Here is a 13,300-nt window from a genome sequence, read left to right on the forward strand (position 1 = left end):
CAATTTTGCTTCACGCAGCTGAGCTTTGGTTGCTTATTACAGCTCTACCCACGGGACCTTGCATGCATTTCCACCATGCTGACATTTGAATACATCAGCCAACTGTGCCAAAACAAGGACTGGGTCTGTCCTCCTTCAGACACCAAAGCTACTGAAGGTGAGCCCATTTATGTCCTGGTTTATTGAGTAATGTTAGAGGCTTCTAGAAGTCTGAGCAGGTATTTTTGACAATGACTTTCTAGACTTTGGCTCTAGATCACTTTGTTGCACTTGTTCAAAGCTGTCATGGAGATGGCTTCATTCTGGGAAGGCCAAATAAAGGCCCTGCTATTTTTCTGCCTGGACTGGGGAGGCTCTGCTTGAACAGGGAACTCAGGAGGTCTGGTTTGTCCTCTTCCTTTTGGATAGGATCGTGCCCTTCTGATCTGACAGAGTTCACTGAGAACTCCAGCAATGTGGGAGGAAGTTCACCCTTGCCAGGCGATGATTTTTTGCTTTAAAGCTTTTCTGAAATGTCTAGGCTTAACATTGCTACTACCTAAGCTTCTTATCAGTAGTTCACTCCATCCTTGATTTTTTTATTTGCTTGCCTTACAGTGAATAGCACAGACAGTGTTGTGTGAGTTTCAGGGAGCCAGGATCAACCCAAACGCTGGATCATTTCACTGGTCCTGTAGGAGCAGGAGAGGGCCAGGAAAACTCGGGGCATGGAAGACAGAGATGCTTTCCTGAGGAAGAGGACAGGAAGTGTGAGAAGGGATGTGGGAAGCCTGCCAAATGGGAGAGCTTTCCCAAGAGCAAGGGTGTCCTTGTTCCTGACAGCTCTGCTAATATAGGCTGCCTCTGTCTCCCAGCATGGCTGCTGACTTCCAGCAGTGTTTCCTGTGACTTTGGTGTGCAGCTCTTGTCCCCTGGCAGCTGTGGGCCTGGTTGTGCTGCAAGCAGCCTGGGCTGTGTAGAGCCTCACGGGTTCCCCTCCATCCTTGAACAAAAGTGGCAGGGAACTCCAACAGCAAGGTTCCTCTCTGTTGGTAGCTCACAACCTGCTGCTGTCTCCAGCAGTCTTTGATTTTCATCTTAGTCTTCCCTTTGTATCTACCTGTTTTCATAAGTAGAGGGAGATGGGACATAGTTGCTGTGCCATATCACTTGTGTTCATATGTTTCATTTAGGTCTGGCACCATATATGTCCTGGTGATCTGGGGAAAGGGCTTTGTGGTGCCATCAGGAATGTCATATTCCCAATTCTTGCAGATCCAGACATGGGGGTTGGTTTCAGAGTGCATGAGATCCCATTCCAGTTCAACCTCATGAAGCTGCTGCCCAGGTGTCAGCAGGTTGAAATGTTCTTCCTAATGCTGACAAAAGGTGAGTGCCTCTTTGCTGCCTGCCTCCTCTGGTCCTGCTATGCTATGTGTGCTTGTCTCTCTGGGAAGCAGGTGGGGGGGAGCTACCATGTCTCTGAGTATCTCACTGCCATTCCCAGTTCTGCAGCCCCAGGGCTGTGTAGATGTATTGCCATTCTTGTGATGATAGTTTTGGAAGAGTTGCTCTTTTAAGTCTCAAATCTAGATAGTTGTTTTTTTGGTGATTTTTTTGTCTTAATCTCTGACATCTCCAGGCCAGTTATGATAGTATGGAGAGTCAGTGCACAGTAGCTCATATTGCTGGAGTTGCATCTTAGCATTCTCCAAGTCAGCCTTTTAGAAGTGCCAAGGGAAATTTCTGGCTGTGTAGAAATGTCACTTTGGAAAGGACTGTCCTCGGGGAGCCTGGCTGGTGGTGGCTGTGGAGATACTGTCTCTGAAGCTGCCGTGGTTCTGTTTTGGAGCAGAGAATGAGGAGGTGACCAAGGACTCTTCGTTTGTGCCCAATGAAATGCTACTAAACCTCTTCCATGGCTGCCTGCAGCATGACCTCAGTGATCGGGAGATCCCCATGGCTGATGTTGATCACGTGGCCTTCATGGAGCAGGTTCTCCAACGAGATCGTGATGGTCATCAACCACCCTTCACTCTCCCTGTGATCCGAGGTAAGGTGCAGGAGCACTGCAGCAGGGATGCTGGCAGCTGGAGTGTCTCAGGGAGCCTTGCTTTTAAGTGTTACCCTCAGCTGGTGTTCCTCAGGTTGGTTTTTCTTCTCCATTCCAGAAGAAATCTCAAAAGCTTCTGGGACCCTGGAGCAGCAGGACACCTCTGCATCCTATCATCATGCTGGCAGCAATGGCACCAGGGATATGACTGGCTCCACAAGTACTCTGCAGGTACTGCTGAGCTGCTGGCCCTCTCCTGAGCCCTCACTGGGGTAAGCTAGCAGCTGTTGAAGAGCAGGAGAGCACATAAGAGCTGAGAGCAGACTGAAAGGATGGTGTTTTCCCACAGTTGGCAGCAGTTTAAGCTGTAGCCTGTGACTGAGGTTGGGCAGGAATCCAGTAGATGCGTGGGCAGTTGCATTCACTACGGGCTTAGCCTGTCAGAGCAGCATGAATGCTGTGCCGCTAAGAGCTCAGAAATCATGGGCAATCATTGCCTGGAGGCCAGAAACAGCCCCAGCAAAGCTGACTAAGCATCTCCTGTATTTCCTGGAGTCAGGCTGCACTGAGAATGCTGTGTGGATTTGCCAGGGTTATTTCAGTTCTGTGCCAACCTGTAGTCATGGAGGAACTTGCTCTGTATGGTTGTTACTTGCCCTGGGATAGGCTGTGCCATGTGCTGTGAACTTAGCAAGCTTCTGCTCTTTCCTCAGAGCCTCTGCAATACAGAGCTTCCTGAGGATGATGTGACCCTGAGTGACAGTACGGGGCCTTTTCCCCCACAGTGGCGGTGCTATGCGAAGCTGGTCAATCCACAGCATTTGTTCCTGACCTTCCTGCCAGCCACATTCTCAGGTGAGACCCCCTTTTGTGGTGAGGGAAAGGTGGCTGCAGTTCCAACCACTTCCTCAAGAAAGCAAGGACAACAGTACCAGCTCTTCTGGGATGGAGGGAAGATTAAATAGCAGAATCTAGATCCAATCTTTTTTGCTCCGTAAGGCCAGGAATAGTGCGGTGCAGAGTAATAAATGTCTTGCTGTTTTCTTCTTGGACGGTGTGCTGCTCACATTGTTTTCAGGACAGGAATCTGGCTATGGCTCATTTGCTAGCTGTAGTTGTTGAAATGTTTCCCCAGCAGAGAAGATTTTTAACAAATGAAGTGAGGAGGCTGCTGCTGGGATGCTTTAGGGGAGTCCCTACTTCTGGCATTGGGACTGGTCTGCCTTCCACTGAGCTACTGGTTGAAGTTGCTAGGCTCAGCTGGAGTGCTGTTTCCACACATGAAGTGATAGCAGGAACTTCTGCCTTGGGAATGTAATAGGGGTTACCTGTTGACACAGGATAGAAGAAGGATTTTGTTTTGTTTTCTTCCAGATGTACAGAAGCTGATGTCTAGCGGATTGGACAAACCACCAAAAGATGAGAGTCAGTCTGGAGAGAGTACTGTGAGACCTGTCTGTGCAGAGCAGGACAGGGCTGAGGCTGAAGAAGGGGATGCTGCAGTGCTGTTACCTACCCTCAGTGTAACACCAGTGCATGGTACTGCTCTCAGGACAGCACCTGGCTACTGAATTAGGGCAATACCTTTCCTTTCCTTGTCTTTTCCCATGCGCTCTAATCCCTACTCTTAGGCAGGTTGTACTAATGTGTGTGCTGGGTGGGGATAAGCCTGTAAAATCAATTCCTGCCTGTGGATGCTGCTCTGAGGGATGTGATTTCTCAGGCAAGGAATGAGGAATGTGTTGAAAGCCTTTATCTCAGGATTCTTTCTTTTTCAGAAGTGAGCCGTGACTCTGGAGAACAGATTGGCCCCTCACGGAGAGATGTACATATCTCCTTCTGCCGACAGAACTCACAGTCTGAGCTAGGCGAGTGTCGCCGGTTTCGCTGCCCCATGTATATCTACAGCTGCTCTTTGGAGCTGCTACGAGAGCAGCTTGTCAACCCACGGACACATCGTCCTCCCCGGGACATCTTTTTCAGGTAATACCAAACATACATAGTTTCTAGAGAGAGGGTGGAGGAGCGTCCCTGACAAGAGGCTGCCTCCAACTTTGCCTCCTTCTCTTGGTTCTGCCTGTCTACCTTACAGCAGCTAATTCCTGTGTGTGTGTTTCTTTCCAGGTCCCAGTCTCTGGAACGTCCTCCTGCTGCTGCTTGGTTAGATCATAAGCATAAAGAGTTGGTGAGTTACTGCACGCTGCTGCAGGAGCATTCCCACCAGTGCTATGTAAAAGGTGAGAAGCAGGGTGATAGGAGTTATTTTTGAGGCTTGTCTGTCATCTTTGGGGTGACAGATACCTAAGTCTCTTGGGCATGACCGAGCCAGGCTAACGTGTAGCATTAGACATCTTGACTGAATCTTGTCTCCAGTACTTGCATTGACTAAAGCTCTGTTTAGGGACTTGATGGAAGTCTGGTCTTTGCTCCCTAGAGTGTGATTATTGCCTGATTCCTGTAGCCTTGCATCTTTGTACTGGAGTGTTCAAATACTCTGTTTGATCTGTAGGGCTGTTCAAGAGCCTTCAGCAGTCACACAGCATCAGCTCCCAAGACCTTCTTACAGCTGTGGATTACTGTGAGGAGCTGCTCCAAGAGATTGATATCACCAACTTCCTGCTGACAGTGTGCAGCCACGTCCGCTCCTTCCGAGAGAGCCACCAACATTTCCATACACAACCTAAGGCTGCCAGCTTCCAAGTGGGCAGCATAGAGCAAGAAGAGGAGCAGAGCTCTAGAGAACGTGGTGTCTTGGTCTCTGAATCAAGGTAGGGTCTTACTTGTCTTAAAATGGGGCTGAAATGGACCACTCTTCAAGAATTTTCTATTACTTGCTAGGAAGGATGTTGTAGGGCAGACTTTAACAGCCATTGAGGTTCACACCTGGTATGGTGTCTACCAGGCCCTTCTCATTTTTAATAATCACTGGTGCATCCTTTGACTGTCTCTTCTAGCCTTAGCTCATAACTGTCCCATCTGGGCTGTAGAACAGTTTGTCTGCAGGTAACACTGAGATGTATTGTTTCCAGAGAAATTATGCATCTCCTGCTGCCTGACTCATCTGAGGTTACTGCTGATTCTGGTGAAAAGGGCAGCTGATAGCACACTTTATCTCTTTCTGAAGAATAAGGTGCCCTTTCTTTAATTAAAAGACTAGAAATAATATCACAAGAGAAAATGTTATTGCAGAACAAGAGTACGCTGGATGATAAACCTCTGTCCTGCTAGGATGTTTCTGAGGTTTGTGTTGATTTTGGAATCTTAAGGAAAGGGAGAAGCACTGTATTATTCTACCCTACTGTGCTGTCTGTTGTAGAAAGAAACACTCTCTGTAGGTATTTTTTTTCATCCTCGGTTTGCTCTTGATTATCCTCAGTTCCCTGATATGAATGCACTAGAATTTGTTGGGAATTTTAAATCTTATTTCCACTTATGCTGTAAATCAGCAGGATGAGGCTGCTTTTGGAGAATGCTCAGTGTATGGGAAATCAGGTGACTTCTTCCTCAAGTGCAGCTTTCACACAGAAAAACTGTGGGAACTTTTCTTTGTTTATAAGATACACAATCTGAGGTGGGATTGGTGGTTTACAATAAACATTTCTGAAGGATGAATGGTTTGTGATCTATCATCTCTATTACTAATTCAGGCACCTGAGAGTACTTTGCCCGACCTTTATCCTTCTCCTCAGATTGCATTCTCTAAGTGCTAGGCACTAATTCTGTCCCAAATCTGCTGAGTGGGCATGGACCTGAGCTTTGTTTACTGCTCTGTGCTGCCAGGATCTTAGGGGTGCTGGCATGGTATGATTTGCTGTGGAATACCCTGGCCTGAGTTTTGGTAATTCAGATGGCTCCCTGTACTTAACTGCTTGTTTCTGTTTCCCAGGGAGGGGATAGCATGGTGTCAAATAACCAGCCACAGGATTCGTATGGTTGAGCTGCCTCTGGCCCAGCTTCAGACAGCCTGAGTGCTTATCTGGGTTAGTGGGTGGGAGGAAGGTTTCTGGGGCTATAGGGGTGGAAACTGGATGACTTACATGTTGCCTCATGTTTACACAGATAAGGTGTAGGGAGCTGTGAGATGGGATGCTTACAGGGTAGGTGATAAGTATAACTACTGCTTCTTGATTTGCCTGTCAGTGCGGAAATGGAAGACTACAGTGAGCAGGACTCTCACAATGTTGCTAGCCCCACAGAGGAGCCAAAAAGCAGTGTGGGCACCAGTTGCTGTTCAGAGTTTCCCCTTTCACTGCTGGAAAACGGACAGCCCTGCCAGGCACACCCTGATCTGCATAAAATCATCCAGGTGAGGAATGTGGAAGTTTGGCTTGTCTACCACAGGACAGTGGAGTAGAATATCTGCTTCATGGTCAGGATTTTTCTTTCAGGAAAAGTTCCTGGAAATTGGAAGTTTACATTTCAAGCCAGTGCCATCGAATCCTCACTATTTCTTCTATTGCCCACCATCAGCCAAGAAAGAGGTAGGCATGGTGCTGCCCTTGCAGACATTTAGTCCTTGTGGAGAGAAGCAGCTTTGCTTCTTATCAGTTCTGGATTTGGGGCTGGCAGACTCATGGAGACCCTTGTAGAGCCCACCACGACAGCCTGCTTCACCACCTGGCACAGTTCTGGCATCTGTCCTTGCTTCTCTCCTTCAGGAAGAGGCATCTCGGGATCAGGCAGACAGGAAAGGCAGTGAGGACATGGAGGTATCAGAAGCAGAACTGGCAGCTGAAGAAGGTAAAATTTTCTTGCTCTGTCCCAAAGAAGGAGGAGTATGTTGTCTCACTGTGGGTAGTGCCTATCAGAACTTGTCTGTGTCTGATGGGGTCTCCCTTTGCTAATGGGGATCCTGTGTCAACAGGAACTGTGTCTGGGTGCTGCATTGCCACAGAGAGCGACCCAGAGCTGGAGGTGGAATACCGCGAGAAGCTGGAGCATGAGTTCCCAGACACAGATTCCCTCTCAGATTCTAACACAGTGAACCAGGATGATGACTCCTTCAGTGTGCTGGGAGGGGACTCGCTAAATGAGCAAGAGTTCCTGGAGCAGGAGATGCCCCCACTCTTTGTGCACCTCACTTGCTCTGTGAAGCTGCGTAGCCAGCACAGCTCCATGCCCGTGCAGTCCCTTCCAACTTGTCTAGGTAAGGACAAGTCTTGCTTTGAGGTTAAAGGGTAGTTAGACTTTTGTGAGGTCTCTCACTTGCTGTTACTTTAGTTGTGGAAGTATCAGAGGATGGTGACCTTTTTAAACTTGTCCAGCTAGCTGTTGCAGTCTCTGTGTCTCCCACCAAGCTGTGTAAGTGTGTAATCAGGGCTGTTTGTTGTGTGATCCACTTAGTCCGTGATCTCTTCTCAGGGGAAGTTCTTGGCTGCCTGGAAAGCTGCCAGGGCTTGACCACCATTGACCTGGGGGACCTCTGCGTGACTCTGGATATCTTTGTGCTTACCCTGCCCCTGGAAATAGAGGTTGTGAATGCAGACATTCTCCACAACAGGTAGGTGGGGAGAGGCTGAGCTGCTTACCCATCCTGTGCATGCCCTTCACAGCAAGATGGTCTTAGGTCACCTTCCTGTGCTGAGACTGGGTATTGACTTCCTTGTGGAGTATGCAACGGCCCTGAAGAAAATGAACATTTTTCCAGGATAGGCTCACCTTTCATAGGGATCACTTTTCCTTCTCTGGAAACTATGTCTGTTCCTCCTCTCTGGCTCAGAAGCTGATGCTCAGCCTGCTCTGTCTCCTCTGGCAGATGTACCTCAGAGAGCAGCGTGTCCTTCACCCGCTCTCCGGGGCAGCCATCCTCTTTCCGGTCAGATGAGGATATTATGCACAACTTGGACCGGCTCCCATCCACAGGAGATGAGAGGTATGGCTCTGCAGCTATTGCAAGCCTTATCATGAGTTCCTTTTGCAGCCTAGGATCTGCACTGTGGTGTCTGCGTGAATGAGAATGACTGACTGATTCTTGCTGTCCTCTCTCCTAGGCACCCTGCGCTTTCCAACCTCCCTGGAGTGCACAGGCAGGCTATTGAAGCTACAATGAATGAGGTAAGACAGCCTTGCCTGCTTCTTGCTTCCATCTGGAGCAGTTTGCCACAGCACACACTTGCTGTTCCATACTGTGTAGCCTGCTTTAGGCCATAGCCTTTGTCACTTGAGATGACTTTCAAGCCTTGTATCATACAGATCATTGACCTTGAGCTGCCCAGAAATGTGAGATGAACCTAAAAAACTTGTGGTGCGGTTGGGGTGGGACAGGCAAACTTCTTCCTGAATCCTTTTCTTAGGTACAGTCAGAAGGAAGTGAGGAAAGTACGCAACGAGTGAAACCTATCCTGGGCTTGTTGAGACTTGGGTGAGAATTGGGGCAGTCATGTTGGTTGTGCTCTGTGTCCCTGCTCTACTCAGATTCGCTGGCTTCTCGATGATGAGATTGTGTCCGCGCTGCGCCACTCACAGGTCATCAACACCTCCATCCTGCACAGGGTGGCCACTCACATCTACAACTCCAAAGGTCGGCCCAGCTGCCACAGTGAGGTGGTGCTGCTCCAGTTTGTGTTTGGACCTGAGCACTCTTTGGAGAAGTTCAAGGAGGTAAAGAGGGAGCCCTGAAGCATTGCCATACCCTTAGCTAGTGGGATGCTTATTCTTCCCTGTGTTGCAGGAGTTCAGAAGAATGGCCCTGCCAGGCTACGTGATCAATGCAGAAGGCAGCGACTACCACTACATCTCCATCAGCCGCATGCACTCCAGGCAGGCAGCCCCAAACCCTTCAGGGATGTCATGCTCACAACAACAAGCTGGAGGAAGCACAAGGACAGCCCTGGGCCAGGCAGGCCATGAGGGGAGCAGTGAAGCAGAGGCAGATAGCTCTGAGCTGCACCGTGTGAATTGTGTCCTCCCAGAAGAATCTCAGGGTCTCTGGGGGTGGCCAGAGAGTGAGATGCGCATTGTGCCAGATACAGGAAACCCTGTAGGTGGGGCCAGACATGCTCAGGATGAGGTGAGAAACCCTGGGGTGGGCTGGTGGGAGAGTGTGTGACCCTCTGGTGACTGGAAGTAGAAGGATGAAGGTGGAGGATGGGGTGTTTTGGTGTCTGTTTTACTGGTTATTTTTGTGACTTTGGCTTGTGTGCAGGTCACAGGAGAAGTGCTGAGCCTTGATCAAGGCAAAGTACCAGGCCATGACTCCCTGGAGGAGGCAGTCCTGGAGACAACCATACAATCCCTGCCATCTTCCTCTTCTGAAAAGGGCAACAGTGAGAAATCACCATTAGTGACACCATCTGCAGCCAGCCTAGCTGACTCTGTAACACAGAGTAGGGAAGGTAGGAGCTGCAGATGTGGGCAGGAGGGTACATCAGCCTCAGGAGATTTTGGGGGGCTGGGGGGAGAACAATAGTTTTGGCTGCAACATGTGAAATGTGACTTATTCTTGTCCCTAGAGTCAGTGCCCAGAACTGCTAGTTTTCTCTTCCTTGCTGCAGCACTGTCTGTGCTGCTTAATGTTACCCGGGGTGTTTGACTGTAAAGGGTGCACTGATATCCCCAGTTCGATAAAGTTCCCAGTGTTTCCATTAGTAACTGTATGAGGCCCATTGCCAGCAGTACGTTCCCCAGTACTGCCTGCCTGTGACTTGTAGTGTAGCATTTCTCTTAACCCATAGGGTGTACAAAGGGGATTAGCAATTGCCTTCATGATCATCTCCTCTTCCCTACAGGCTCCAGCAAGCAGCGTCCCAGCCGCGTGCAGAGCCTTGTGTCCAGCCAGGGCAGCATGGACTCTGACCACCTGGGTGAGTGCTGGGGCTGGCAGCAGCAGCAGCAGCGTGCAGTGAGATGCTATGGGGGCGTATGGGGCTGCAGCCTGGGCCTGATCTGCCAATGCGTTGCAGGTTACGATGGGGGGAGCAGTGATTCAGAGTACGATGAGGCATTAATGAGCGACCAGGAACCTAAATGTCCCCTCATGCCTGATTTCTGGCTCATCATAAAAATTGAGCAGGACCGAGTAGAAGTCTATTACCACTCACGGTAAGGAGGATCTGGCTATCTAACCGCTGCTTCTCTGTACCAATACTTCATTGCCATTCATCTCTGTGGGCTGAATCAGCTTCCTGTCCTGTCTTGTGCTTAATATGAGGAAAGCTGTCATCCTGCTCCACCGTGTGCACACGTTATGCACACGGAGACACATAGTGTGCAGGTGTCCTGCTGATCCCTTTCTCCCCTTCCCTGTAAAGCAGCCTGAGTGTGGAGAAGGCAGCATCAGCAGAAATAGAAGAGCAGCCAGGGGAGTGCCAGAGTCTCAACCAGATGGTGGTAAAGAAGATCAGTGAAATCTGCAGGGTTGTCAATCAGGTAAAAAAAAAAAAAAAAAGTCTGCAGAGGGTAGGGGTTGAGCTGCCAGTTACTAGATGGCTTAGATGGGAAGGGACCTCCGGAGTTTGTCTGGCCCATCTCAAAGCAGGTCCTGGGTGGTTAGGTCAGCAGGTGGAGTCTCAGCTTGGGGGTCAAAAGAAAAGGGACTCCTCTGGCCCTGAGCACCTTTTTATTTTTGGGTTTTTTTACTATCTTCTCTGGGCTGCTCAAACAACAAAACCTATTTTTTCTAATCTGCTACAGCGCTTACTGCTGCAAGACCTGCATGACAGCCACATATGCAACTCGTTGCTGGTGGCAGAGAGTGAGGAGGACATCTGGAAGAGTGAAACTCCCTATACGTACTATAGGCAGCGTGTCATGCCAACAGATGGTACGAATGCTGCCTACTTGCGGGCAACTGGGAAGAAAGCAACTTCTGTGTCATGGCCCCAGCTATGTGCTATCTTCTTTCTAGATTACTCAGTAGAAGAGAACTACCAGCCCCGGGACTACCTGGCTGCCACAATGCAGTTCATGCCAGGGCACTTCGCTTGTGATGTAGTGTGGAGCACACTCATCCACGTGCATTCACGCCTGAAGATGGGTCCCAACATGGGGGTCTCGCGAGGTGTGTACAGCCCAGGTTCCTCCTCATTTTGTGTGTCAGGAGTCTGGCTTCTGGCTGGATTGGCACAGCAGAGGAGGGTGTGTGGGATAACTAACAACTCACCTTGCCCACAGCTATCCAGGCGCTTCGCTCGGTGCTCAATGCCTTCTCTGTGGTGAACAGGAAGAATATGTTTGTCTACCAGGAACGTGCCACTAAATCCGTTTTCTACCTCCGGTAAGAAGTTGGCTTGACCTGTTGGTCTGACCCTGCCCTGCTACATGCATTACACCAGGCTGAGTGTTCTTTGGGGCTGAAAGTGTCTACCCAGCCTCAGGAACCATGTTGTGACCCAAGAAGCAAATGCCTGATTTCTAATGGTTCAGTTCTCTCCTGCTCTCCCTGTGCTGAGCTCTTACTTATGTGAAAAAAGGATATTTATTTTGAGAGACCTAGAGAGCAATTTTGCACAAGCTCTGTACCAGAAGGACTTATCCTCGCAACTAATAATTATAAGAACTTATCTCCATTATCTCTCAAGGGAGCAGGGTGTAGATCCTCTGTGAAGGCATGATGCTGTCACTCTTGGCAATGGAGGCTGATGCTTCTTTCTCCTATATTCAGACTGGCTGAAACCACCAACAGTGGGAAGGCATGGGAAGCAGAGAGCAGCATTAGTCCAGGATCTCGCTCGTTGGCACTGACACGCAGCCAGGAGCCCATTTACACTGAGGATCTAACGGTGAGTCTACTGCAGTCTGGGAGCAGATGTGGGATTCTGTGTAGGGTAAAGTTTGTATTGCATATCCATGGATGGGGACAGCAGTGGGTGGCACTGATCTGGGATTCATGTGGGTGCTGCTTCCATGTGGCTGTTTTTGCTTTTCCAGGGCTCTCGTTCCTCTCTGGACACAGCCTCGTGCCGCAGCATGGACTCTGCCCGCCCAGTGGGACAAGTAGACAGGCACATCCAGCTGATGGTCCATGGCGTTGCCCCAGCAGGTAGGTGTTATAGTGCCTGGCATCAAGTATGCCAATACAAAGCAGAGGAACGGAACACCAGTCCTTGCCTTCTTTGCTTGAAGAGCAGAGTGTCTCCCTCTTGTGCAAGCTGCCCTTTCTTAGTCCGGAGCTGCTATCCATTCTGTGTGGATGGGAATGCAAGGAAAGGACCCATGGTTCATGATTGAATCTCCTGCAGATCATGTGGCTTACGCCAGCTTTCCCTGTGCAAGAGTGTAGTTGTCTTTGCCCGCTGTGCTAGCAGTCTTTGGCTGCCAAAATAGATAGAAAAAGATTCCAGAGTGAGTTATTGGTGGAGAAAGATGTGTTCCTTGTGGGAAGTGCTTGTGAGGGTGGTACATTCTCAACTGCTAAAGGGAGGTGATTGGTTATGGTCCTTATGAGGTGAGGTGAAAAAGTTGCTTGTGTCTGTCTCTGTCAGGGCCTGAGATCACAGATGAGCTGGTGAAAGTTCTGCGCAGGCGCCTGGATGAGGCCACTCTGGATATCATCACTGTGATGCTGGTCCGAAACTGCAAACTGACCCCAGCTGATGTGGAGGTACCACCCTCAATAGCTGTTCTGCTCATCCTGTTGCCCATAACGTGCTTTTTTGACCCATCCCAGCTTCCCCTTGTCCCACAGCAGAGAAGGCTAAGGCAGTCTGTTACATCCCATTCCCTACTCCAGTGGCATTCATAGATCTATTCTATGCTAGGGTCAGTGGGGGGCCCCAGAATATCCTGCTTCATTCAGCTGAATTCTAAAATTTTCTCTCTACAGTTCATCCAGCCCCCTGGGACACCACCCACAGAGGTCCTGCAGTTTACACTGCCACCCTCTGCTCTGCCCTGGCTGCAGGCAGTGGCCTACTATCTGCGCCAGAACCTGCTCATCTTCCTGCATACCCCAAAGTACACAGACAGCAACGTGGAGCACCACTTCAAGGTTAGGAGGGCAGTGAGTGGGACAGCAGTTGGCTCAGCTTCCATCTGCTTTTGGGGGCTCTTGCTGGGGCTGCTCAGCTGCTGCATTCTCAGCTATCTACTCCTTCATTGTGACTGTTAAGGATAAAAGGTGAGGCCAGATATACAGTGCCTTATAACTCTATATAGAGCTCTAAGAGGGTCCTTCTGCCAAACGGTGGCTGAATCTGCTGGCGAGTGTTCTTAAATAGAACTGAGCTGTTTGCTACAAGCCTGGAGATGAGCTCTGCACTTGCTTGGGCCTCTACTTCCAGTAAAGACAAGTTCTCCAGACTCAGTCACGTTATTTTCCTTGCTCTCCAT

The 13,300-nt window shown here is 49.6% G+C and overlaps 1 protein-coding gene across 12 annotated transcripts in view; it reads left to right on the forward strand.

Moving 5' to 3' along the window:
• The window catches only part of SZT2 (SZT2 subunit of KICSTOR complex), a 51,586-nt gene that overhangs the window by 19,624 nt on the left and 18,662 nt on the right, over positions 1-13,300 (forward strand). For 9 of the 12 annotated variants that reach the window (XM_032446184.1, XM_015870029.2, XM_032446187.1 and 6 more), the window contains 29 exons: positions 43-157; positions 1,255-1,368; positions 1,835-2,032; positions 2,151-2,263; positions 2,746-2,887; positions 3,407-3,571; positions 3,811-4,015; positions 4,157-4,269; positions 4,542-4,800; positions 6,173-6,338; positions 6,421-6,513; positions 6,691-6,772; positions 6,897-7,178; positions 7,394-7,532; positions 7,788-7,904; positions 8,023-8,086; positions 8,447-8,632; positions 8,703-9,041; positions 9,177-9,366; positions 9,760-9,834; positions 9,934-10,072; positions 10,282-10,399; positions 10,664-10,793; positions 10,878-11,030; positions 11,144-11,246; positions 11,634-11,751; positions 11,900-12,011; positions 12,454-12,572; positions 12,795-12,959. In XM_032446184.1, the coding sequence (XP_032302075.1) occupies positions 43-157; positions 1,255-1,368; positions 1,835-2,032; positions 2,151-2,263; positions 2,746-2,887; positions 3,407-3,571; positions 3,811-4,015; positions 4,157-4,269; positions 4,542-4,800; positions 6,173-6,338; positions 6,421-6,513; positions 6,691-6,772; positions 6,897-7,178; positions 7,394-7,532; positions 7,788-7,904; positions 8,023-8,086; positions 8,447-8,632; positions 8,703-9,041; positions 9,177-9,366; positions 9,760-9,834; positions 9,934-10,072; positions 10,282-10,399; positions 10,664-10,793; positions 10,878-11,030; positions 11,144-11,246; positions 11,634-11,751; positions 11,900-12,011; positions 12,454-12,572; positions 12,795-12,959 (4,314 nt within the window). The remainder of the gene's footprint in view (positions 1-42; positions 158-1,254; positions 1,369-1,834; positions 2,033-2,150; positions 2,264-2,745; positions 2,888-3,406; positions 3,572-3,810; positions 4,016-4,156; positions 4,270-4,541; positions 4,801-6,172; positions 6,339-6,420; positions 6,514-6,690; positions 6,773-6,896; positions 7,179-7,393; positions 7,533-7,787; positions 7,905-8,022; positions 8,087-8,446; positions 8,633-8,702; positions 9,042-9,176; positions 9,367-9,759; positions 9,835-9,933; positions 10,073-10,281; positions 10,400-10,663; positions 10,794-10,877; positions 11,031-11,143; positions 11,247-11,633; positions 11,752-11,899; positions 12,012-12,453; positions 12,573-12,794; positions 12,960-13,300) is intronic. The other 3 variants (XM_032446185.1, XM_032446189.1, XM_015870037.2) reach the window with 1 other exon arrangement.

The sequence above is a fragment of the Coturnix japonica genome, chromosome 8 (assembly GCF_001577835.2).
Source record: "Coturnix japonica isolate 7356 chromosome 8, Coturnix japonica 2.1, whole genome shotgun sequence".
NCBI lineage: Eukaryota > Metazoa > Chordata > Aves > Galliformes > Phasianidae > Coturnix > Coturnix japonica.